The sequence below is a fragment of the Gossypium arboreum genome, chromosome 3, assembly GCF_025698485.1.
Source record: "Gossypium arboreum isolate Shixiya-1 chromosome 3, ASM2569848v2, whole genome shotgun sequence".
Taxonomy (NCBI): domain Eukaryota; kingdom Viridiplantae; phylum Streptophyta; class Magnoliopsida; order Malvales; family Malvaceae; genus Gossypium; species Gossypium arboreum.
In genome coordinates, this window is record NC_069072.1 from 133889178 (window position 1) to 133916093 (window position 26916).

The 26916-nt window shown below is 31.8% G+C and overlaps 1 protein-coding gene and 3 pseudogenes across 1 annotated transcript; 2 read left to right on the forward strand and 2 right to left on the reverse strand.

The window, feature by feature from the left end:
- Positions 1 to 1023: 1023 nt before the first annotated feature.
- On the forward strand, positions 1024 to 4733 carry LOC108476442 (cryptochrome-1-like; annotated as a pseudogene).
- Positions 4734 to 4772: 39 nt separating this feature from the next.
- On the reverse strand, positions 4773 to 6413 carry LOC108476443 (low affinity inorganic phosphate transporter 1-like; annotated as a pseudogene).
- Positions 6414 to 9748: 3335 nt separating this feature from the next.
- Positions 9749 to 11905, reverse strand: LOC108474824 (serine/threonine-protein phosphatase PP1 isozyme 2-like). The gene is made up of 4 exons (XM_017776847.2): positions 11267 to 11905; positions 10450 to 11009; positions 10139 to 10360; positions 9749 to 10046 (listed from the first exon to the last, which is right to left on the reverse strand). The coding sequence occupies exons 1-4, from the start codon at positions 11439 to 11441 to the stop codon at positions 10023 to 10025; spliced, it is 981 nt and encodes a 326-aa protein (XP_017632336.1). The 5' UTR covers positions 11442 to 11905; the 3' UTR covers positions 9749 to 10022.
- Positions 11906 to 18435: 6530 nt separating this feature from the next.
- Positions 18436 to 19315, forward strand: LOC108474764 (early nodulin-75-like; annotated as a pseudogene).
- Positions 19316 to 26916: the final 7601 nt, after the last annotated feature.

Sequence of the window (26916 nt, forward strand, 5' to 3'; positions counted from 1 at the left end):
GCTATTAAGCTGCTTTTTTTTTAATGAAAAAGTTTGTTTAGTGAGTTCCAAGCGACAAATCAACGATTGGTACGGTGAATCAATACCTATTGGCAAGTAGTAGATCATACCTCGTTCGATCAACTTTGATCGAACGATTAGTGTCGGAGATTGAAGAAGAAAGCTCTTTGGATTTTGGTTCGCAGATTTTTGACATTCAAATATGTTTTATGAAAAAAGAATTGAATTGTAGAAGATAAGGGAAGGAGAGTTTTCGATTAGTATAGGCGGTGCAAACAGAGAAGATTATATAACAATGATTTTAATAGCTCAATAACTTAATGACAATTTTCGAATAGTTTAGTGACCATTTTATAACTTTTGAAGCTGAGTTACCAAAACGTAAATTTACTAATAGTCTAGTGACCTTTGATGTAATTTATCAATAAAAAAACTAGCTACAAAACTTGGGGAATTTCCAATTCATTATATGATTCAATTGAACAGCTTTACAAATGAGTCTTCGCTCATGCAAATATGAAGAAAGAAAAAAAAACCCTTACTAAATTAGGATAATTAATCACTTATTTTTATGGTAAAAAACCTCTTCAGTCCCTCTCAAATTACAAAATTGAGCAAATTGATCTAGCTAAAAAATATTGGAGCAATTTATTTTGTCAATTTCGAAAGTGAGCAACTTAGAATAATTAATCACGACGTTAATATCTTCCATCAATTATACATAATTTTGATTGGTATAGTAATAAATTTAGCCTTTAATGTTTATATATTTTGTCATTTTGACTTAATTTAAAAAATTAAAATTTCAGCCTCAATATTTACACATTTACGTAAATTTTGAAGGATAAATTTGTTAAATCAAGATCAAATTAATAGAATGTGTAAACTTTGAGGTATTAAATTATTATTATATCAATCAAAATCATGTACAATTGATGAAAAATATTAGTATCATGATTAATTATTTTTAGTTGTTCACTTTCAGAACTGACAAGGATTAAGTTACTTTAATTTTTTATTGAGAGAGATCAATTTGCTCAATTTTGAAATTGAGAGGGATTGAAAAGCTCTTTTTACCCAATTTTTTCATTGAGAGAAATTTGCAGTGGATCAATAAAGCAGACAAGACATGTCTCCTCCCACCACGATCATCATCAATATCATACAAGCCACACTTAGCAAAATGGGTATTGGCAGTTCCATTTCTTCTATCTCACTGTTGGAAATTCGCTGTAATTAATGAACAAAATATCATCAATCATGTTTCCTTTTTTTCTTACCTAACCCTTCATGGTCTTTTTTTTTTATCTGTTCTTTCTGAGTTTCTAGCAACAATGGGGTAAAACTTCAACAATTTAATATCAAATAAAAATTGGGGTTTGGTCCATTTAATTGTTTTAGTTGTCATTGTTTGTAGATAACATTCTTTAATGTCAATTATTAAGGGAATTAGGCTGTATCTGTATTCTGTATTGTACCGGAAAGTTCATAGTGTGGTTTTAAGGTTTATTAATTCTAGTACAGGTCTGCATCAAGGTCTTGGATTTTGGAGATATTTTGGGAAAGTTATGGTGTTTTTTGATTGATCGAATTGGGGACAGACGACGAGACAGGTAGGGAAGGTTTTATTGAAGTTAGGGTATGGTTGGATATCATGGATGCATATTGTAATTATCTAATTGGGATGTTCATCAAGTGTTTGTATCAAGTTTTGTGAGAATTTTTAGGCCTTTGTATGAATTCAAATACTTCGGTGTTATGCGAAAGATCTTGTTAGTTTGACATGAGTAGCGGTAAGACGATAGTTTGGTTCAGGAGGGACCTCAGGATTGAAGACAATCCTGCTTTAGCAGCTGCTGCGAGGGACGGTAGTGTATTTCCAGTTTATATATGGTGTCCTGAAGAGGAAGGGCAGTTTTACCCTGGTCGAGTTTCGCGATGGTGGCTTAAGCAATCTCTTGCTCATTTGGAGCAGTCATTGAAGTCTCTTGGGGCTGAACTTGTGATGATTAAGACCCAAAGTACCCTTTCAGCTCTTTTAGATTGCATCAAAGCTACCGAGGCGACGAGAGTTGTAGTCAACCGTCTTTACGGTATATATTCCGATCTACAGATCAAGTGCTGCTTTCTTAAACCAATATGAATTCTAATTTGTTTATACTGAAATGGCGAGTTAGACATGGTTAAATAGTTTGAGAATTGAACTAATGCTAATTGCAGTGCAATGTTTGTGGTTAATATATGAAAGCATTGAAATACTTGAGATTACGGTTTGTTGTCCTTTTTCTTCCAGATCCTGTTTCTCTGGTTCGTGATCATAGCATCAAAGAGAAACTAGCAGAGGTTGGCATCTCTGTGCAAAGCTATAATGGAGATTTGTTGTATGAACCATGGGAGATATACGATGAGGAGGGATGAGCTTTTTCAACCTTTGATGCATATTGGGACAAGTGCTTGAACATGCAAATGGAACCGGTTTCATTTCTCCCCCTGTGGAGATTGGTGCCAGCTGCAGGTAGATTTAAACCAAACATCATGTATATGTATATGTATACACGCATTTGTTTGCTTGTTATAGCCTACAAAACATGCACAATGTAAGTTTATACGTATCTATGCACATAGATTTTGATGAAAAGGAAAGATGGAGTGTAGATGAATGATCTGCTTGTGTACATATATATGTATATTCTCATTGCAAACTGAATAACTTGTTGCTGAATTGTTATTAGTTACAGGGACGGTTGAAAGGTGCACAATTGAAGGTTTGGGCCTTGACAATGAATTGGAAAAATCTAGCAATGCGTTGTTAGGAAGAGGATGTTCTCCAGGTTGGAGCAATGCCGATAGGGCTCTAACTGAGTTTGTCGAACAGAATTTATTTGACTATTCGAAACGTAGATTCAAGGTTGGGGCCAGCTCAACATCACTTTTGTCGCCATATCTTCATTTTGGAGAGATAAGTGTGAGGAAAGTTTTCCGGTGTGTACGTATGAAACAGATACTATGGCGAAGAGAATGGAAGTCTCAAGGGGAAGAGAGTGTGACACTATTTTTAAAGGCTATCGGGCTTAGAGAATACTCTCGTTATCTTTGTTTCAACTATCCGTTCACTCACGAGAGATCAATATTGAGCAACATGAAGTATTTTCCTTGGAATGCTGATGCGAACCATTTTAAGGTATGGAGACAAGGTCGGACAGGATATCCATTAGTGGATGCAGGAATGAGGGAGCTTTGGGCAACCGGTTGGATACACAACAGAATAAGAGTGATTGTTTCGAGTTTCGCGGTGAAGTTTCTACTTCTTCCATGGAAGTGGGGAATGAAATATTTCTGGGACACACTTTTGGATGCAGATTTGGAATGTGATATTCTTGGTTGGCAGTACATCTCCGGGAGTTTACCAGATGGTCAAGAGCTAGAACAATTAGACTGCCCTCAGGTGCGTTGAGTACACTAGTTAATTTATTAAATGCAAAATAAGTATCTAATCCAGTACTCTCCCGTCTTTGGACCTTATATTGTGTTGGTTTTTCGAGTCAGATTCAAGGCTCCAAATTTGACCCTGAAGGTGAATGCGTAAGGCAATGGCTGCCAGAGTTAGCAAGGATGCCGATTGAGTGGATCCATCATCCATGGGATGCACCTCTTACCGTGCTTAAAGCTGCAGGTGTGGAGTTGGGGTTAAACTATCCGAAACCCATAATAGATATAGATACAGCTCGAGAAAATCTAAGAGAAGCTATATTTAAAATGTGGGAAATGGAAGCAGCTGCAAAATCCGCAACTTCAGATCAGATGAATGAAGATGTTTTTGATAATTCTGATAGTATCAAAACCTCTGCCATCCTGAAAGTTATCCCAAAGGAAAAGTCTTCATGCCTGACGTATTCATCTAATGATCAAAGGGTGCCATCATTTCAAAACTTCAACAATGGTTTGTTGCCTAGGAAGAGACCATTACCTGTAGATGAAGAAAAGTTGCATATGGATAAACCAAATAAGCAGAATAAAGAAGCAGGGACCTCAGGAAGAGAAGACTTATGCTCGACGGCTGAATCTTCGGCATCTAAGAGGCAGAAGAGTACTATTAGTACTAGCACTGGCATAATTTCATTCACAGTACCACAGTATTGCTCCTCATCCAATGGCAGACCTTTTCAGGACCACGAATCTTCCAGTCTCAACCTAACATGGCATGAAAAGATTGACTTGGAACAGACTTCCAACAAAAATGGTTAGTACTATTTGTGCTATGGATTTTTACGACGTTTGAACTTTGGTTTCTAATGTCAGATTTGACACTTATACTATTAGCATTGCAGGAGTATTAAGACAATAGTCGCCTGTATCTCTCTTGTATTCCCCAGCAGTGTTCTGATAAAGAAAACCGAAATGGTCAGTTCACGAATACCCTCCTTTTAGACTGTTTCATCAGGGCTTGACTAACATAAAAGTTTCCTCTCATATGCATATGGTATATGTGTTTGTATTCCCTTTTAGATATTGTTCCAAGCATAGAGAAATCGACTAAATAACTAGGGTTTCAACTTATGTTTTCGTGTTCTTGGAAACAATTGAGTTACGGTTATGCAATCAGGGTCACATCTTGTAGTACATTTGATGAAATGAAACTATTACTTCTATTGTTGGTTTATGAGGAACGATAGCATTATATGTATATGTGTTACTGAATTTTTCAGATTAAATAGGATTTTATTAGGCTTAAATTTGGGTGGATTAGTCGGTTTTTCCCGATCAGGTAAGAATTAACAAAAAATCTCAGAAGACAACATAGCATTAACTTAAAACAAAGATAAACCAGAAAAAAAATGGCAACAATTGCTAGCAAAATCCATCAATTTAGCTACCCAGATTGTGTTTCAGTTCCTTTTTCTTGATCAGCTTCCCCAGATATCTCTTCCAGTGATTTTCCTTTAGATTGAGGCACCAAAAATGTGAACAACATTCCCAGAAAGTTAATGAAACCCAGAATCATTAGTGATTTCTTCACTCCGATAGCGTCTGAAGCATACAAAAACCCGAAAGCACCCACCATTGCCCCCGCTTTGCCTGATGCAGCTGATATTCCATGGCATGTTGATCTCAACCTTGCTGGGAAAATCTCTGCAGGGACTACAAACGTAGTGGCATTCGGTCCAAAATTTGCAAAAAAGAACGTTAGCGGGTACATGATAACGAATCCGATCTGGTTGTTGGGTAGTGTCCAATGATGGTATGGGATTGCTAATGCAAACATGAAAATTGTCATGAAAAAGAATCCCATCAATTGGATCTTGAATCTTCCTATTTTATCAATTAATGCCACTGTGAACCAATATCCAGGAACAGTGCTGCATAGTGCAATGAGAGTTTGAGCTCTTGCAATTTTATAAACTTCTTCAATGGCATTCATGGTTTTTGTCTTTTGGTATCCAACCAATGGCACTAAAGATGTCTTTTTGGAACAGGTTTTGGCTATAGAAAGCAATGTCTAGTAAGGACCAAGTGCTTGTGGTACCGAGCAAGTGATGTCCGTGCCGACTGAGAAACCGTGTGGTGAACAACCCGAATTCGTCCCCTTTCTTTTGTTGTAGTTTCTCTGGTTAGGATTCCAAATCAACTTGAAGAACTTTTGACATATCTGCTGCTGCTTGTTTAGCATTCTTGGCGACCAAGGCAGTGTAACGAGAGGTTTCGGGCATCTTGGTGTGCCAATAATATGTGAGCAAAGCCGGGAATGCTCCGAACATCAAGATAATCCTCCAAATATAATCAGCTTCAGGCACAGTCGATAGGTTAGCATCAATTTCATAACTTGGTGCAGGGTAATAAGCCTTAAATACTGCAGAAACTATAATGGCAATCATCCCTCCAGCCAATATCCCTAAACCTTGCATCCCGAAAACAGAAGCAATAAAGGCACCACGAGTATTTTTATTAGCGTATTTGGACATGATTGTAGCAGAAAGAGGATAGTCACCACCGATACCGAAACCAAGCCAAAACCGAAAGAAGCAAAGTGTAGCCATCACGGATTTAGAGCCACTGCCAAAAGAAAGACCAGAGGCAACCGAACTGATAACCATGAGCAATAGTGTCATGCCATAGACACGTTTTCGTCCCATCTTATCACCAAGCCAACCGAAAAAGAGCTGTCCTGCAAGAGTACCGCAAAACGCGACACCATTAATGGCAGCCGAGACATTGGACGGAAGTGTTCCGGGGGTAGAATCACCTTCCTTGTGATAATATATGCCACCAAGCAATTTGGTGACTAATGAAATGCAAAAAAGGTCATATGCATCAGTGAAGAATCCCATGCCAGCAATTATAATTGCTGTGAAATGGTACCATTGTGTTTTAGCTACATCAAGTGCATTAAGAACTTGTAATTGATCCTTTGCCATCACTAAAATAATTTTTAAACAACTCTAATAATGAAGAAAATAAAAATAAAAATAAACTTTCCTTTCTAATGGTTCAATAAGTAAAGGATGAAATTACAATAGAAATATAGAGATAATGAGGAACTGAGGATTGGGATGAAGGAGAAAAGAGTTGGTTACGTATCTAGACTCTTTGATTTTTTCTAAATATTTCTTTTACAAAAGTATGATTTTCATTTTAAGGAATTTAATCTTTCTATTTTTAGATTTAATAGAAGAATTTTAATAGTATTAATAACTGGACTTAAATTTTAAAATCTGAATTGTAGAGGAGCTAAATTGTTAAAAGTAAAAATAGACTAAATTGTAAATATACAAAAGTATAAGGACTTGGAACTTATTTTACCAAAAAAATTGAAAAATATTATTAAGGTGTAATATTTATTTAATTTTTAAAAAATAAATTTCATATATAATTGATTTTTTAGATTGAATTTCATCTATTTGGATAAGTTTGGTTTATTGGTTTTTAAATTTTTATTTATAATATTTTTCATTAATTTTAAATAAAATATACTATATATTACACAAAAGATAAATAAAACTATCATTTGATATTGTTCAAATAAATTATTATTATTATTATTATTATTATTATTATTATTATTGTTGTTATTATTATTAGCATTCAAATTTTAAATAATTTATTTATAGCATTTAAATTCTATTATATGTGTCTATTTTTCTCTATAAAAATAAAATGATAAAACACCATTAAAATAATACAATTTACTTTGTAAAGTAAATATATTTTCATCTTTTTCTTTCGGTTTAACTCGTGATACTAACTCAATCAATGCCTTTATAATAAGTACAAATATATTAGCACTAGCACTAATGAATTTTAAAAGCTTAAAATATGCTATTAGTCCATATGCTTTAATAGAATTTGAGATTTAGCCATTGTACTTTAAAAGTTAAATATTTATCTTCCTATTTTTCAAATTAAAATTACAGTCCAATCATTATATTAATTGGTAGTTTTGTTAAAATTTTTCAAACTTAACATATTTATTTTTGTCAACAATATGTTACATAATTTGTATAAAAAATATCATATGCTACATAATATGAAGGCAACCTAATCCATGTGCCAAGTTGATAAATTTTGACGAGAAATGCTAGCAATACTAATGATTCAGTTGATATTTTTAAATAAAAAGAGTTATATATTTTGGTATCCAAATGTAGCACTGTTAACTTTTTAGTGTTTAATTTGGGTTTTAGAGTTAATTTGATAAAAGTTAATTGTCAATATTACTAGATTTGAATTTTTCATCATTTTGTAAATAGAATTAATTTAGTATTAATTATGACTTTGTTTAATTTGTCAAATACGTTTGATGAATGTGACTTAATTCAGTTTTAGGGTTAATTTGATGAAAGTTAATTGCTAATATTATTAGCTAAGTATGAATTTTTATCAAATCAACTCTAAAACCGGAATTAATCGCTAAAAAATTTAATACAATTATGGTACCAAAATGTATAGCTTTTGCTAAATACATGTATCGCATTGGAAGAAAAAAACATAAATTCCATATTAGAAAAAAAAGTGTGAGTCAAATATCAAATTATGTATTAAACAAATAATTTAAAAACTAAACTACACCCAAGGTCATTAAACTGTTAGTAAATTTATGTTTCAGTCACTCAACTTTAATAAAATTATAAAATGGACATTAAACTATTCAAAAGTTTTCATTTAATACATTGAAATATTTAAAAAAATTCTATTTAAATCATTGGAATGTTAAGTTTATTTTTCTAAAAAAATTTTGGTTAGTGAGCTCCAAGCGACGATTTGACAATCGGTACGATGGATCAGTACCCATCGGTGAGTAGAATAACATTCATTAGATCCAAGTCGATTTGACGGTTAGTGTCAGAGATTGGAGTATAAAACTGTTTGGAATTTTAGTTCGTAGATTCATGACATTCAAACTATTTCGTGAAAAATAAACTAAATTATATAACAACAATTTTAACAACCTAGTGACTTAAATGAAAGTTTTCAAATAGTTCAGTAATTAATTTGTAACTTTTTAAAATTTAATAACCATAACATAAACTTATAAATAGTTTAGTGACCTTGAGTGAAGTTTACCCTAATTTATGAATGGTATAAACTAACAACAAATTGTGCTTTGATATTCAGACAAATTGGTTAATCAAGCAGCAAAAGTAGGTAATGAGAATGACCAAGACATCATGATATTCGATCAAACCACTAGTAGAAATAATTGATGTACTTGAAAACGAAAGTGCAGCCAAATTGCCTGCCCCTTTCTTGCTATTTAGTCTTATTCGTGTTCCCTCTTACTCATTCCAAATGCACAATGGAAAAGAAAGTGTTCATTATTTACACATATTCAATGCTTTTATTCGTCTGATTCTTATTAATTTAGTCCCTACACTCTATTTTCAACCTTTTTTTTAGTTATTGTATTTTTCGAATTTGAAATTTCAGCTTTTATCAAAAGAGAGACATTAATTCTTTAAGTTAAATTTTAAGATTAATATATCCTGAGGTACCTGGATTTGGCAACTTGTATTTATTTGCTACCTAAACTTTTTGTTTGACCTAAACTTGAAAATCGCAATCCGAGTTCATACTTTTTTTAGTGACCTAACTAATACCGTTAAAATATGTTGACATGACACAAATGACCAATAATATGATAACACGTGTCAGTCTCACAATTTAACATGTGCAAAAAAAAATTGAAGTTTAGTTTCTTTTAGAAAAGTTGTCACATGTAAAAATGTGAGGTTATTATGTGTTACTGTATTATTGGTTAAGTGCCACACCAACTTTTTTAACCATGTTAGTCAGATACCTAAAAAAATATCAAACTGACTTACGGTTTCCAAGTTTAGGTACCAAGTAAGTACAAGTTATTAAATTTAGGTACCTCTGCATATATTATCCCTAAATTCTACTATTTTCAAAATCTTATTCGACAAATATATATCATCACATGTGTAATGCCATGCCATATTGCTATTTTTACATAATTCTCATATAAAAGCCACATCATTTTAGTTAACGAATTTAACAATGATCGTTTGAATCAGGACTAAAATTTTAAAATTCGAAAAAGTATAAAAATAAAAAATAATAAATTTAGAGAACAAAGACTAAATCTCCAATTTATATATAGTATGAGACAAATAGTAAAATTTGATCTAACTTATTTAAATGCTACCATTTGAGTTAAAGACTAAATTTTCAAAATTTGAAAAAGATTAACTAAATCAAAATATAGAGACAAAAAGATCAAGAAGCTTATGGATTTACTAACTGCTGCAAATAGTCACCAATGCCTCTTTTCATTTTCATTCATTGATTACAATACAAAAACCCAAAAGCTTAAATACAGAGATGAAAGAAGAGGAACAGAGGGGGACTCTGTTAAACTATTATTTTACAAAAGGGTCAATACGCTGAAAAAAAAAAAAAAAAACTACTTCAAATTTACCTTATACCAATCATAAAAATGCTCCTAGAAATCACCAGATTTCCAGTTTTTACTTTGCAATTCTTCCCATATCCAATTGTAGCGATCATTATACCATGGCTCCAAGAAATGACTGCCAAAACAAAGATTCAAAGAACAAAGTAAGGACACTATTGATTTCGGATATAATATGTATCTGACACGAGTACGTTAATTTATGTATACCTTGATTCTAGATGGAGGTGTAGGAGACTTAGTTGATGTGAATGTCCCGAACCCGAATTTCGGTTTCTTATCTGCAGGCTTTAATATTTGGAAAGAACACATCAATGTTTCATCTACAGTCATCATGGCGGCAGCATTGTCGAACTCTCCGCAATAATTCGGTGCTGAAAATATGGTTACGAGTTGCCTGTTGGCGAAGAACTCGTATCCGTCTTCGACAACCTGCAAGCAAACAACCATATAGATTCAGTTTAGCGAGAGACTATACGAGTTTATACTGAATAAATTTGATGTGAGCTGCATTATTGAACCTGGTGTGCACGGCATATTAGATCAAGATCAAGTTTTTTTAGACAATCAAGCACCCTATCAGCACCAAATATGTATGAAACACCCCTATCATTAGGCCCCCAGCCTTGGATATCTTTACTAGGATCAGACCATAGGAGATCACATAGTAAGCCGGATTCTGGGACATCAGTAGGCCGTTTCAAGTTTCGAATCTGGTCTAAATTGCGAAGCTCTGGGGACAGTCCACCGTGCATGCAGAATATCTTTTCTTCGATCAGGGCCGCGACGGGAAGGCAGTTGAAACAATCGGTGAATGCTTTCCAGAGCCGGACATTGAACCTTCGTTTACACTCGTCGTAGAATCCGTAGATGCGGTTCACGGACGCGCATTCGTGGTTGCCCCTTAGAAGGAAGAAGTTTTCAGGGTATTTGATCTTGTATGCAAGGAGAAGACATATGGTTTCCAGGCTTTGCTTGCCACGATCTACATAGTCTCCTAAGAATAAGTAATTGGCACGAGGAGGGAAGCCGCCATTTTCGAACAGCCTTAACAGATCCGAATACTGGCCATGTATGTCTCCTTTAAGACATAGATACTCAAATTTAGTTTAACTGGTTCATGCAGTCACCTTTAAAAGGTGTAGTAGAAAACAAACAGGTTATAGGGTGTCTAATTTAGAACATTTCAGTGAACACACAGCAAGACGCACCAAAAAGACAAGTACTTTCCATGTTCAAACACAAACTATAAGCAACCCATCTAAAAAAGGATCAAAATCAACATAGAAATGAAAATTAAAATGAAGAAAAAAACAGAGTAAAAAGAAAAAGAGATACCACAGATCTTAATAGGTGCTTCAAGCTCTAAGAAAATGGGCTGCATCAAGAAGATGTCTTTAGAAACAAGGCAAAGCTGTCTTATTTCAGGCTCAGAAAGTTGGACTTGCTTCCCTGGTTTTCCTCTAACTTCAAGCAACCTATTGATTATACCATCAAGAACCCTAGTTTCCATAGTCACCAAGCAAGAAGAAGAGAAAGCTAACAAGGAGATTAAAATTCAAAGAAGGGTTTCATTCTACTACCACCTATTACATGTTATGATTTTCTAGTGAAAGTGAAAAAAGAATATTTATTTTATTAAAAAAAAGAAAGAAAGAATAAAATGGTTGTTCATGGTGCAGAAAAAGAATGGTTGATTGTTGGTTCTTGAAATCAAAAAGCAACCATGAGAATATATTCTTTCAAAGTTGTTTGCTAAAAGGATTGATAAGAAGAATAAGAAGAGAGGGTTATATAAAGAAAATGACTTAGAATTTCAAAAACAAAATTGAAAAACTAGATAAAGCAAAAGAGTGTGCGAAGTAGGTGAAAAAATGGACCCCTAAGAAAAAAAAATAATGCACTAGATAAAAAGAAGAAGAAGAAGATGATGATAATGGAAAAATTAGGATTTAAATGTAGAAAGTTCCATGGTATATTTACAGTTCAATCATATAATAGATATGTGAATTGTTGTAATCACAAAAAACATGGCTTGGAAAGGTTTAATTTTATTTTTAGCATCTATAGTTTTTGAATTTTGAAATCTAGTCCTTTGTTTTTATTTTTAATAATTTAGTCACTTGTTTGATTGATTTGAAAATGAAAATCCAATTGATTACTATGATAACAATTTCAGTTAGATTTTGAATATGTAGTATTTTAATATTAAAAATTAAAATCTAATTGATAACATATATTTAAACTTAACAGAAGAAATCGATTAAAAATATTAAATTAAAAATATTATAAAGAGTATAAAGAATGGAGTATAATTAAACACTTTTTTAAGCATAATTTTTAATTTTTCAATAGATACAAACCAAATTTGAATAGAACTAATTATAATCTATTAAATCTACCAACCGATAAATGCATATTCCCTATAAATGTTTAGGGTTTAGTAAAATAAATCACTAAAATTTATTAAAAAATATTAAAAAAAGTAAGTTCAATTGGCCCGTATTAATTCGCAGGGCAATTAATTTAGTGCCCCTCAATGGACTGATTCCTAGATTGATCGGCTTGTCTAAATTGATTCAAAAACCATACCAAAAGCCGGAGGCAAATTTAGAGGGGAAGCTAAGGCCTTCGACCTCTTAAAATGGGGTGTTTTAGTCCCTCTGAATTAGTAAAATTACATTTCAACCGAGATTGTAATTAGTCCCTCTTGAAATTATAACGTTATAAACTGATAATAGAAAAATTATAAAAATTAAACTTTCAAGCGCTTCAAAAAAATTTCCCAGTTTAGTTTTTATTAAAAATCAATATTGTACATAAATATGGAAAAGATTAATATTCATAGATTATAAACCGGAAGCAAAAGATTCCTTGATTATAAAAAATAAAACATGCATATTCATATAGGCGGGGCCATAGGACAGAATGGCAAGTGGCAAAAGCCGATAGTTGAAGCTGAGGAAGGACTCCAATTGTTTAATGCTTAGTATAATAATTTAGAATATGAGGCAATGAAGTTGCCCACATGTTCATTGTTTTACCAAAACTGGGTTTTTCATTTATTTATTATTTTGGAACGACCTTCTATTTTAAGTCAAAGATAATCTTTACCTAATTATTAACGACACCTTTGTGTGACTTGTGGTCTAAAATTGTCAACTCCACATTGATCATGAATTTAATTGCACTAATTTGTTTTTTAATTTCAATTAAATATTCAACTACAGTATATATAACAACATGGTTTAATTAATATGATCTTTTGTATTTTATATGGTTTTTCAAAACATATATTATCATCATTTTCCTAATTTATTACAATTTTCATATGAATAATCTAAACTTAATCAATAAAAATAAACTTGATTAGAGAATTACAATAGGGATTATAAGACTTAAAATCCAAAAGAAAAAAAGTGTCAAAAGGAAGCATTCAAATGCTTTACTGAATTTAATTTTAATCTCATTTGATTTAAAAAATAATAAGAAGTTAGATTTGAAATATCTTAAATTCAAAGTTTGAAATTCAAATAATTTTAATATCAAATCTAAATTACTTAAATTTGAAATCATTTAGTCTTATTCTCCTTTTCTTTTCGTAGAAAAACTTATCTACTCAATTTTTTTCAAATTAAAATTTTGTTTTATGTACAACATCGGTCTTCGAGTAAGTTACTGGTTGCGGTTTCTGTAACATTTTTTTTGTGGTTTTTATTTTGTCCAATATGTTTTTAGTAATTTTCTAGCGTGAGGTTTGCCGAACAATGTAGTCGGTTTCGGTTGCATTAGTTGGTCCGCACCATTTCAGTAATAAATCGAAACGACCGATTCTATTTTTTACATTGGTGTAAATTTTGGCTTGTGATGATTGCACTGGTTCATTCTAACAAATTCTGGTTGCACCGATAGGTGAATGAATAATGTTAAAAATAGATAAAATTATTATTTTAACCAACATAATTTTTTTTTGGTAAACAAAACAATTGATTACATAAAATGATTCATGAGAGAGTTATCAACAAAATTATCATTCTACAAAATATCTTTTATCCTGGAAGGAGGAGACTCGAAGATACGCAGGGAGGAACCATTTGATAGGGATATTTTAGCCAAAACATCAGCAACCCGATCGGTTTCTCTAGGAACATAAGTCAAGAACCAATTTTCTTCCGAAGCCAAAATTTGTTGTATCCTCTTAATAAGTGCATTATTAGAACCACCAGCCTTGCTTCCACTAATCAAGATCACATTCTCAAGATTATCTGAACGAATGATTACCTCATTATAGTCTTGTTTTTGAGCGATGAGCAAACCATCTAGCAAGCCCCATAGTTCAGTAGTCGCGACAGAACATTTCCCCAAGAAGTGAGAAAAATCAAGGATCCACTCCCCTTTATTGTTACGCAGCACACCACCTGCAGCAGAAAAACCAAGGATCCACATTAAATTTTTTACTAACCAAATTTAAACAAGGTAAATGAGAAACTTTAAAATTTAGAGTACCAAAATTAATAAATAAAAAAAGAAAAAAATTATATAACAAACAAATTAAAGAAAAAAAAGACAATTTTTAAAAGCTTCACAATCACAACTATATGCATATGTTTTATTTATTAAACTTCGGTTTTATATATTTAGATTGAGATGATCTTATTGTAATATCTTTTAAATAATCTTGTGGATAATTTATTTTTTTGTTTAGTGTGTGGGATGTTTGTTTTCTCTTGTGTACTTTTTTTAAAATAATCTCATTATAGCCTATGATCATAATTGATCTTTTTGACACAATGCTTAAAACTACCAATAGTCCCTCTCCAGCCCATAAATAAGAGGATAATGCACTTCAGCTCACTCGAACCAACGTCCCTCAGACAGCAACAAAACCTATAATAAGATTATTATATATATATATATATACATATATATACATACACTAGATTACGATACACTTACAATATGAGTAAAAAAATTATGCAACAAATTTATAAAAAATTGATATAAAAATTAAATGTAGCTTTGGTTGAAATGATAACATTGAGGATGTTTTGTGCTTAAGTCCCATGGTTTCTACCATGTATATGTATTTTTATGATCCATCGAAATATTAGAAAGACTTATATACCCTCAAAATAATATCTGTTACTTAATAAAAAGAATGAACTTTTGATAATTTTACAACTGAATTTAAACCTGATTAATGACACTAATTTAATCAAATACATTAATACAAATAGTGTAAAGTAATAATTTTATCAAACAAGTCAATTGTATTTTCAAATTGTAACTTGTAAAGACAGGGTGGTGATGGATAGATAGGCAGTGTCTTGGTCCTTGTAGGATGAAGAGAGCTGTTCTTGTAGGATGAATTGTCCCAACACCGAATTCAAGTTGCAGGGATGCGTAACGATGTGAATCGCATCAAAAGTGTGGTTGAGGGAAAATTAGGATTTCATGAAAGCAAGCAATGTTCAGGTCTTGACTGATGCACCAGGCTCGACGCCGGTTCTTCTGGCTACAGGTGCAAGCATTAAGCACACTTAATGAAATGGCGAAAAAGGCTAAACCAAAGGATGTCTTGTTTTTCTACTTCAGTGGACATGGAACAAGGATTCCAATCCTTCAATCTGGTCAGCCTTTCAGGCAGGATGAAGCAATCGTGGCTTGTGATTTAAATCTTATCACTGGTACGTAAATTTTCCCTTGCTGCTTTAATTTGTTCCATTCATGTTTAAATTGACTAAGTGTTTTTTTTTTGTCATGATTTATTTGCCTCTTCAATTTTATAAAAAAAATTATTTTAATTTTTTGTTTATTAATATTAAACTTGTATTGTTTGTTAAATCAGCTTAAAATGGATCGAAAAGTCAACATCTGTTAACTTTGTTGATGTGACATATACGTAGATTGCCACGTAGATGTCACATTAGCGAATAATTAATTTTTTAAAATTAAAAATATTAAAATAAATTTTTTATAATTTTTATACTTTCTTTGAATTTTTATATTTAAACAATTAATTAATCGCAAATGTGGCAATCTACATGTGTGCCACGCCAGTTCTATCTATTTTGAGGTGATTTGACAAGTCACACAAGTTTAAGGGCTAAAAGAGGTAAAAAAAAAATAAATGAAAAACTAAAATGATTTTTTTTATGAAGTTAAAGGGTCAAATAAATCATTATACCTTTTATCATTACAATATCAGAAAGAGGAAACGGATTATATGATTTGTCATCTAAGTTCACAAAAACTTTAACCACTGTTTCAAACAAGTCTTGACAAATTAACGAGGGATTTACTTTACTTATATTCATACTAGTATCTATCAGTACTATCATTTAAAGCTTTGCTCGAGTTAATCTTACTCTCAATCATGTCTCAACTCAGTTGTGAAATTATCAAAATTTTTATAAAGCAACAAATATAATTTTTAGAGTATTTTTAAAAAAAAAACATGCATATAATATGAAGTATAAGCTTAATGCCTCAAAATCTTCCTTCCTTTAAACTTTACTATTTCAAGCAAAGTGTTTGCATATGTGAACTTCCTTTCATAAATTATTGGATACATAAATAAAAACTCAACAAAACTTCCAAACTGTCAATGCAAATGTCATTAACCATGTATCGATCAAAAGCTGAATCACAATTCACCAATGAAGCCATTATTCAACCCATATCTTTCTTAGCCTTTTAGGCTAACATCAAGAATCATCTAACCCAATATTTTTAAAGGTCAAAAGCCCATATAATCTTTTTCTCTAAGCCTTTTTGAGTATGTCTCCTACCCCCAAGAGGCCTTTCTTTTAACCTAGCTCAATAATGAGGCCTTAGTTTTTTTATGGCTACATTTCTATGGAAAATGAAGGTCCATAGTCCGATAACTATTTGAAATTGATAAAATGTTATTAACATGTTTGAATAACATAGAGTCAAGAAAAAAGTTTAAGCTTGATCCTAATGGTTAACATATTTTCCGCTTTATATGATTGTTAATTAAATAAAAAGTTATTTTATGTATTAATTCTTACGATTTCTGCTATTGGTGGAGTGACCGCAAGTTTTGATATGTTAGAGGATATCATTATTGTTGAACCCAATATTTTGCGGGTAAAAGACTAATTGAGCAAACATTGAATAAAACAATATTGAAAGGTTCATAGACGACTGGATATAAGAGTTTATTCGATCCAATCGTACCACGTAATCCTTTTCTACTGAGGTAGTTGTAAAAAAATGTAATTATATCTCTAAAAGAAATAAAATCTTTAAAACAATTTAAAATTAATGATGGTTAATTACAATGTAATTATTTTAATTCTCACGCTCCTCTACAAATTAAAGAATGTAATTAAAATGTTTTAATGATATTCACTTCAATGATACCACTAATTATAATAGTTATCTAAATATGTAACATATAAGTGTTTATATTCAAATTCTATTTGCTTTCTACACAATTTTCATAATCTACGGTGTCAAAACATGTAGAAGGGATTGTATGGAACTATGATTCCACGTCATCTCTACCCATTTCTAATAGGAAAATAACAAATCAGATTTTTTCTCTTAAAAATCAAGAGAAAAATCTGATTTGTCATTTCCTATTGAAAAGAGGTAGGGATGACGTGAAATCACAGTTGCATATAATCCCTTCTCTAAAACATGTACACAATTGTCAATATTACACATTATTAAACTTTGGATAACACGCAATTGCTAAGGGAAATGAGGGTGCTAGTTCACATGCTGTAGCGGTGTTGAATGATGGAAATGAGAGTGGTACTGGTAGTTCAAGTTTACACCTCCATTATTGACAAATTTGTACCTACAATTTCATTTCAACAACTAACCCTAAACCTATTTTGTTATTTTCTTTCAAAAAGAAAAAGAAATATATCTCATACAGTCTGTATGTATGTATTTCTTTTCTTTTCTTGTGGGAATGAAATGTTGGGCACTCACTCACGTGATACCACTTGGACGCTAGGAACTATATATTTACAGGGATATGAATTTAAAATTAAAAACTATATATGATTTCTAAAAGCTTATATAAATTAAAATGGTATAGTCGGTCGATTGAGTCTTAATTTGATTGGTATGAGTATTATTGTCAATGTAGGAGGACGTAAGTTCGAGTACATTAAAACGCATTATCCTCTTATTTATGAGTTAGAAAATGATTATGAATAATTTTAAGTATTATATCAAAAAGTTAAAATTATAAAAACAAAGAAATAATAAAATAGAACCACTTGTATAAATTTCGTTTTAAGAAAAAGCTAATTTTTCTTCAATATCTACTAGCACAATTGTATAAATTTCTTCTACCATGAGTAAGGCCATGTATCCATGCTCTAAAATGTCAACTAAGTGGGACCTAAATGGACCCTATTTCATTTATGAATTACTTCAAAGATTTAATAACATCTAGCTGACTAATTCGAAAGGTATTAAAACTAGAAAATGGTTTGACACTTGGGGCTAACAATAAGGCTCCTTTACCACTATAAAAAGGGCTCTTCTCATAGCACATGGAAAGCAAAGAGCTCAATGATGGCTACTACCCATTTGCTAATATTGCTACTTGGAGTGGTGGCTCTCGCCACTCCCTCTTTTGGTACCTACGAGTCTCCCAACTATGGGAAGCCCCCTGCTCCTGTTCATAATCCTCCTAAACTGAAACCGCCACCATATGAACATAAACCTCCGGTCTATGAACCACCAAAGAAGGAGAAGCCTGAACCTAAGCCACCAGTTTATATACCTCCAAAGAAAGAGAAGCCTGAACCGAAACCACCAGTATATGAACCTCCAAAGAAGGAAAAGCCTGAGCCTAAACCACCAGTTTATACACCACCAAAGAAAGAAAAGCATGAACCCAAGCCAACGATGTATGAACCACCAAAGAAGGAAAAGCCTGAGTCTAAACCACCAGTTTATGCACCTCCAAAGAAAGAAAAACCAGAACCCAAACCACCAGTTTATAAGCCTCCAAAGAAGCCACCAGTGTATGAGCCTAAGCCACCAAAGCCACCGGTTTATGCACCACCAAAAAAAGAGAAGCCAGAACCTAAACCACCAGTACATGAGTCTCCCAAAAAACCACCATATGGTCACTATCCAGGACACCCTCCATTGGAGAAGCCTCAATAGAGAGATTCCCTCGGCTAACCATTCCCGACAACTGAGCTACTATGGCTACATAGATAAATTACTATCACTGCAATAAGAGCTGCTGCCGGCTCATGTTCTGTTTTCTTGTATGTCATGTAGTATTGTTTTCTTTTACTTGCAAGAATGCACATGGCGGTATCATTGGAATGAATGCCTATTCTGTATCTTCTTGTTTCTCAATGAGAATATCATGGTTTCAACATATATTCTATTTGCCATGCATCATATCATAGATATTTTTTTCTTAAACTCTCATGCATTTGCATGTCCTTTTTGGTCATCCAAAATAGCTCCAGATCATCTCAACTTTTGTTATATATGTTCCACTCTATATGCATCGAGAAATGGTGCAGGGCAGATTTTTGGTCTAAGATAACGAAAATAGTAATGATTTATCAAAGGTATTCCATTCCTATCTTACTTAAATACCAAATATGTTACTCTAAGGATCCTTCAAATAGGTAAAAAAAAAATTAAAGAATTTTAAAATATTCATATTTAGTACATGCTGTGCGAGGGATTAAATGAGGGCTTAAAATAGGTTAAAAATTGAATTCATGTGTTGGCCTGATGGTCAAGGTATTCAAAGCTTCAAGTATTGCTGTTAGGACTTTATCCTCCTCTTGTAATTCACTAAAATTTAAAAAATTATTAACTAATGTAATCATATATTTATAATCAGATACGTGAATTTTAATTCAATATATATATAAAGACAATTTAACATGATTTACGAAGAATGATATTCAAACTTACGACATCAAAACTGTAGGATCTCAACTTTTTTTATTACTACCAAAACTTCATTTATAATTATATTAATATTATGTGGCAAATTTTCAAATCTTACCAAGGCTATGAAATTGCCTTCAAGGGTATGCCTAACTGTGGGCTATTTATCCATGGACGGCCCCCCCCCACAACCCCACCATTCCGTTTGAGAATATGCTGAAAAATTCCAGCTTATTAAATATTTAGAGGTTTAAAATGGTAAACAAGAGTCAGAGTCACCTGCGGCGACTTGTGTAAATACAAATTAATGTCAAATCTGTGAAATAATTAGCCTTTTACTTTGAATTTCCTGCACTGTGTCTTCCTGTTTTGTTATTGTTTCCAAAAAGTTAAATTTTGTGGAAGGTGTGAATTTAATTAAATTTTTTTTCAATCATCAAATAATAATTGTTAAATTTATTAAGTTTTTTTATTTTCAAAATTTGATATTCCGAACATAATTATCATATGTGTAATGTCATGTCAACTAGTTATTTTTATTTATTATTCACTAAAAATTCAGTTGATGGATCAACAACTGGCATTTCTATCGAGACTGAAATTTTAAAATTTGAAAAGTAAAGAGACTTAAATTATTAATTAAAGAATATGGACCGAATTTACAACTGTACACATAATATAAAATTAATTTTGAGAAGTACTAAGACTAAAATTGACTAATTTTATAATTAGAACCGACAAGTTAAAAGAGATTTTGTTGTGTTTTTGGTGCATGGAGATTTGGTTGGTGAAAACTGTTGAAATTGTTTTATTTGGAATAAGCCTTAAGCTGACTAAATCCATTTGAATTATGTTGAGACCTCATTTTTCCTCATAATTAGTTACACCAGATCTAATAATAATGAAAATGTATAATTATGCCCTCACTCACTTCCGACTTTTAAAACGGTTAGAAGTCTTCCGAATTCTATTTATGGTAGTGAATAAAATTTTATAAATATATGCTAATTAATTATTAGTATAGTTTTCTGTCCACGCTTCGTTGTTTATTTGTTTGAGTTAAATTATAAAATAAAAATTTAAAGATTAAAATATGCTCTAAGTTCTTATATGCTTCGTATATTTAGAATTTAGTTCTCCTCTTTTATTTTTAGGAATATAGTCTTCTATTTTTCAGATATAAAGATTCAAGTCTAGTTGTTACCACCGTTATAATTCTTCTATTAAATTCTTTGGTGTAACATTTTAAAATTTTAAAAAATCACTTGATAGTTATGTAACAATAAAAAATATTAAAAATATTAATTATGTTTTTCTTAAAAACACGCATTTGAAATCGTCATGTTAAAATAAATTTTTATTGAAATAATGTTCTTAAGAAGAATTGACGTCAAGATTTATATTGAAATAATTAACGATATTAACTATCTAGGCTAACTGATGACATTATAAAAGTAGATGAGTCAAATTATGTCAAAAATTAAAGTATAGATTCAATATCAAGTTTTAGTATAGCCTTGAGGTTAAAATTTGACCATTGTTTTATAATGTCTAAAAAGGTGACTGCGAACTTTAAAAAAAATGATCAAATTGTGTTAATTTTTAAGACTAATTAATAGCATTATAAAAATTTAGAGACCAAATTATGTTAAAAATTAAATCTAACTTTTGACATATTAATAGGACCAAAACTAAAATTTAATCATTCTTCCAAATTTATATATATTTATATATAAGAAAAAGAAGTCTGAATCCCAATCATCAATATATAAGCCACCAAAAAAAAAAATGGAAGCTTAAGCCTAAATTATCAATTTATACACCTTCGAAGAACGAAAAATTCAAAACCCAAACCACCATTTATAAGCCTCCAAAGAAACCACCGATATATGAGACTAAGCCGTCAAAGTCACTGATTTATGCAAGGTAACACCCCAAAAATTTTAATGTTTGACTGTTAGATTTTGTTGTAATTGAGTCTTTGTATCTGTAGTTCTGTGCTTTGTTTATGTGATTAGGGTTAGGAGTTCAAGTCACATTGTAAGGGCCCAAATTTGCCCGGCCCGATAATAATGATGAAACCCAAAAAATTTAAAGAGTCCAATGTCGAAATTGTGAACAATTAATAGGCCTAAATTACCCAACCTAAACCCAACTAAGCCCAAACTCGGATGGCCCGATAGGCCCAACCTAAACCCAAATCTCAGCCAAGTCTAACCCTAGTTTCCCCTAGTGCGCCGTACTTGTCCTCTGCCACCCACGTGCTTCATCGGCAAGACCAACGCCCAAGGCTCGGCTCTCCTGTCTCGTTGCACCAAAAGGGAAACCTTCGCCTCGTTGACCTCCTACATAGACCTGCAAATACGCAAAAAGGGAAGCCAGCAGACCAAAGCAAAAACAAAGACAGAACAGAAACAACAATGGCAGGTAGAGTAACAAGCTAGTAATAAACAATGAATATTACTTCGGCTATATAGCTAAGAGTAAAAAATGTAACTTCTTTTTATAGAGACGATTTAAGTAATCAAAAAAAAAACAAAGGTTGAATCTTATCTTCTCTTTTTATTTCCTGTTTTCTATTTTATTTTATTTTTTTTGTTTTCAAGTTTGTTTTAAACAAAAAAAAAAAAAAAAACAAGAAGAAAAGAGAAAAGGAGACTTACCGCAAACCCCAAAGTCGGGTAGTTGGAGCCCCGGCTCCGTTGTTTAAGACCGATTCCAAAGGGAATAAAGAGGGTCTCTTCTCTTAAGCTCTCGGGTTAGGGGGGATGTAGCCTTCGGGCGCTTTAAACGGAGGCGAAAACCCCCCTTTTCGCATGCCCTCAACCACCGTCCACGGTGGCCTCAATAGCGACGGCGATGATGGATTGGTACAAACCCTAGCAGAGAATAATGGAGAGTGGGGGGGTTTTTCTTTTTATCTTTCGAAATGGGAACAAAATAAAATTTTTTTTTAACTTAAATAAAAGCACAAAACGGTGCCGTTTGAGAGCCAGGGATCCCAGCGCCGAAACGGCGTCATTTTCGACATGCCCGTACGTGACCCGACCCGCAAGCTAAAGGATCTGCGTGTTTTCGGAGATTGGGCTATTTATGCCCCTGACCTTTCCGTTTTTTTGGATTTTCATTCTAATCCCATTTTCCTTTTTATTTTTCTTTAAATTCGCCTCTTTAATTTTATTTTATTTGTAATTTAACCCAGGGCCTGGTTAGCCAAACGCAACGGATAAGGACTAGGGATATTGACCCTTTTAGTCCTTGCTAATTTCAGCGCAATATATTCTGGCCCTTGTCTGTTTTTACTTATTTACAATTCATACCTTGTAAGCTTATGTTGATATCAATTAAGTCATTTCTGTTTGTTTATTTATTCGTTCATTCATTTATGTCTTTATACATATGTATATCCATTATTCTCTTGTTTTACATATCTATTTATTTATTTATTCATTAATATATATTATTCGTTTTATTATTGGAATCATTTCATAATTCCTTTATTTCTTTTCAATTTTCATTTACTTTTGTTATTACTATTTTATTACCTATTATTATTTTATTATTTATGCATTCATCATTCGTTCATTTTTATTATTCCCTTTCATGAGTTACTCATTTTATTCATATCTTCATTATTATTGGTGTTGGATTATCTATTTTATTATTAATGTTATTATGATTATACTATTAAATTAATTTAGCTAATATCTAATATTTGTTTGTTTGTTCACGTATTTATCGCTTCATTTTTTTATACATTATTTCATTATAAATTGCCTATTCCTTTTAAATTTGCTTCATATATTCTAAGTTGTGCTTATATAATTTATTGCAAACTGTTTTATTATATAAAATTGTTCATGACTATTTACTTAAAATTACTTTATGTATATATTGCCCTTTTTAATCTGTCTTGACATATTATTTATTTTGAAACAGTTTTATTATTTAGTTTAAATTATTCGATATTATTTGTCTTTAAATCATTTTGCATACCATGTATTTTAATTTCCTACTTACCTAGTGTTCGTCTTAAAACCTGTTCATGTGTTACTATTTAATTTATCATTATTATTATTATTTTCTTCTTTATCTATTTTAAATGTTCACATGCATTATTTGTTTTAAAATTCCCACATGTAATTTGTTGTTGATATCGATGATTTCAAATTTCCTTCTCTCATGTCATATTATTATCATTAATTGCACTCGTCAATTTATTTTATTTTTATGATTATTCCACCTTCATATACTAGCATTTTATTTTATTATAATCATATTTTGAACCGCATTTAGATACATTTATTCGTTGTTATACTCTAAACAAGATAAGTATACATCGTATTGCACTCTCTATTATTCAAAAAAAAAAATCAAAGTTGAAGGCAATATTTCGCGTTTGGAAATTCCGAGAAATTGGGCCTTATGTGTTGGGTTTCGATTTATTGTTTGGCCGAACGACCGAATGTCGTTTCCAAAATTTCAATGTAAAGTTTTGGGAATCATGAGATGATTTTGGAATCGAAGGTTTGAAATATTGTGTCCTACGTGCTAGATGTGATATTTTATATCTTTGAAACAAGATAATCTTAATTGTTTCATACAATTGCATTTTTATTCGAGTTTTTTTAAACAAGACAATATTTCGTGTTTGGAAATTTCGAGAAATTGTGCCCTACGTGTTGGGTTTCGATTTATTGTTTGACCGAACAACCGAATATCCTTTTTAAAGTTTCAATGCGTAAGTTTTGGAAATCATGAGATTATTTTGGTATCGAAGGTTTGAAATGTCGTGTCCTACGTGCTGGATGTGATATTTTATTTCTTCAGAACAAGAGAATCTTAATATCCACTTCGAGTTATCCAAACATTCATAAAAATGGATCGTATTTTTAAAATTTAGTTCAAAATGTTTTCAACTTTCGACATTAAGACTTTAATTAATCAATTAGGTACCAATTTTGGGCGTTACGAGGGTGCTAATCCTTCCTCATACGTAACTGACTCACAAACTCGTTTTCTCAAATTTCGTAGACCAAAATCGTTGCTTTAGTAAATCAAAATGTTTTATTAAAATGACCAAATTTCGAGGTGACCCGATCACACCTCATCAAAAAAGATTGGTGGCGACTCCCAATTTTCGTTTATCATTTTCGAAACCAAAGTCGACCCTGTTTTCAAAAATGGTTTTGACACACATCTTTAGGAATTTTGTTATTTTAATTTAAGATAACTTCTATCCTTGAATGACACATTTTAGTTTAATTGTGTGTAATTCTATGTTAAGAATGCGCCTAACTGGTTCACTAGTAAAGTTTTTGTATTTTGTTTGGTCTTATGTTCAAGTCTCGGAGTATACGGTAGGAAACATTTTTGCTAAATGCTAGGAATTTGAGTGGAAGTTAAGTCATAATTAATGTTAGTTCTTCTTTTGTATTGTTTTCCTTCTTTCCTTATGTTTTTTTTTCTTCTTTCTTTCTCTTTCTTCTTCTTCTTTCGGTTTTTCTTCCTTGTCCTTTATTTTTGATCACTACCGCAAGGAATACGGGGTTAATTGAAGTTACATTGTTAGTTGCATCGATCGAAAGACTATTAAGTAAGTTTCCTTGTTAAATTCGACTGAATTCACGGTTTCTTCTTGCATTTCTTGGTATGTTTTGAATTGGGCATTCCGTGTTTTTCGGGTGATTTTTCTGATAATCGCCAATTCGAGCAATCGTTTTTGATCTTTTGGTAAATGTAGGTTTCGTTGAAAGTTTCATGTCGAAACTTTCAACATCGGTATTCTGCTTATAATTGTACGTTATTGTCATTAAAGTGAGTTGATTGAGTTGTTGAGTGGTCAGTTTAGGCTTTGGAAGCGCTCTATGTTGTTACTACTTCGAAATCAGTTCAGATGCATACTGAAAACCCTTAATTCTTCATTTTTATGTAATGTATACAATATTCAAAACTGAGGTGATGTTCATTATTTTTGGAATTAGAATAGTTATATTCCTAACTTACGAAATATGACTACTTTTTAAAACCGAAATAGTCGAATATCTATTTAAAAAAAAAACGAGTTTCAAGTAACGAACAAATGGCGTTTGTTCTTGTCTTCGAGGATTTAAGGCATTGTGTCCTAACTTATGGGACATGATCCTTTCTTCTCGATTAACTTGAAATAAGCTCTTTTCGTGAAAATTAATTTAATTAAATAATGTCTTAATACAAAAAGAGATCGTGTTTTAAATTCTCTTCAAATTTTTAATTCTCGATACTAAGACATCAAGTAATCTACTAGGTACCAATTTTGGGTGTCACGAGAGTGCTAATCCTTCCTTGTGCGTAACTGACTCCTGAACCTATTTCTTGGATTTTGTAGACTAAAAAAGTATCGTTTGAATAAGTCTAACATTTTATTAGAATGATTCTTGAGGTGATCCAATCACACCTAAATAAAATAATTGGTGGCAACTCCATTTTTTTTTTAAAATAGTCTATTTCAAAAAGGTTTCGACACCTATTATCGCGTTAACTTGGTCTATGGATTCCTCTATTAGATTTGACTCTAATCCTATAGATTTATATCATCCTATTTCTAGGATTGCATGCAACTCCACTCAATTACGCTAGATCTACTCTAATAGTATGTTTTCAATGAAATCAGAACAGTGGTTTTGGGACCATAAATCCGAGTCAGAAAGAAAAATTATTTTAATATTATTGCATGACCTACATTATGATAGGAATAACGTAAGAAAATTTCATTAAGAAAATTTTATCGATTTCATGTTTAATTAGGAGGAACGGACCAAATTGCATAAAGTGCAAAAGTTGAATTCTAGTAGCTAGAAGGATCAAATAACTATGGAATTCAAAATTTGAGGTACTTATAAGACAAATAGACCAATAAGAGAAGTTAGTAGATATTTATGATGATTCATCCATGGAAATTTAAATAAAGAAAAGGACTAAATTGGAAAGATGAAATAATAAAAGATGATATTTTAATTAAATAGAAAATATCATCATTTTATAATATCTTTCCCCAAATTAAAGACATGGAAACCCGAATTGGAAGAGGTTAA

Coding starts and splice junctions, on each gene's coding strand:
- LOC108474824 (XM_017776847.2), bottom strand. CDS start 11,441: ATGGAAACTAGGGTTCTTGATGGTATAATCAATAGGTTGCTTGAAGTT. Junction 10,361..10,449: donor TAATATGCCGTGCACACCAG/GTTCAATAATGC, acceptor GTTTGCTTGCAG/GTTGTCGAAGACGGATACGA. Junction 10,047..10,138: donor CACCTCCATCTAGAATCAAG/GTATACATAAAT, acceptor TTGTTTTGGCAG/TCATTTCTTGGAGCCATGGT.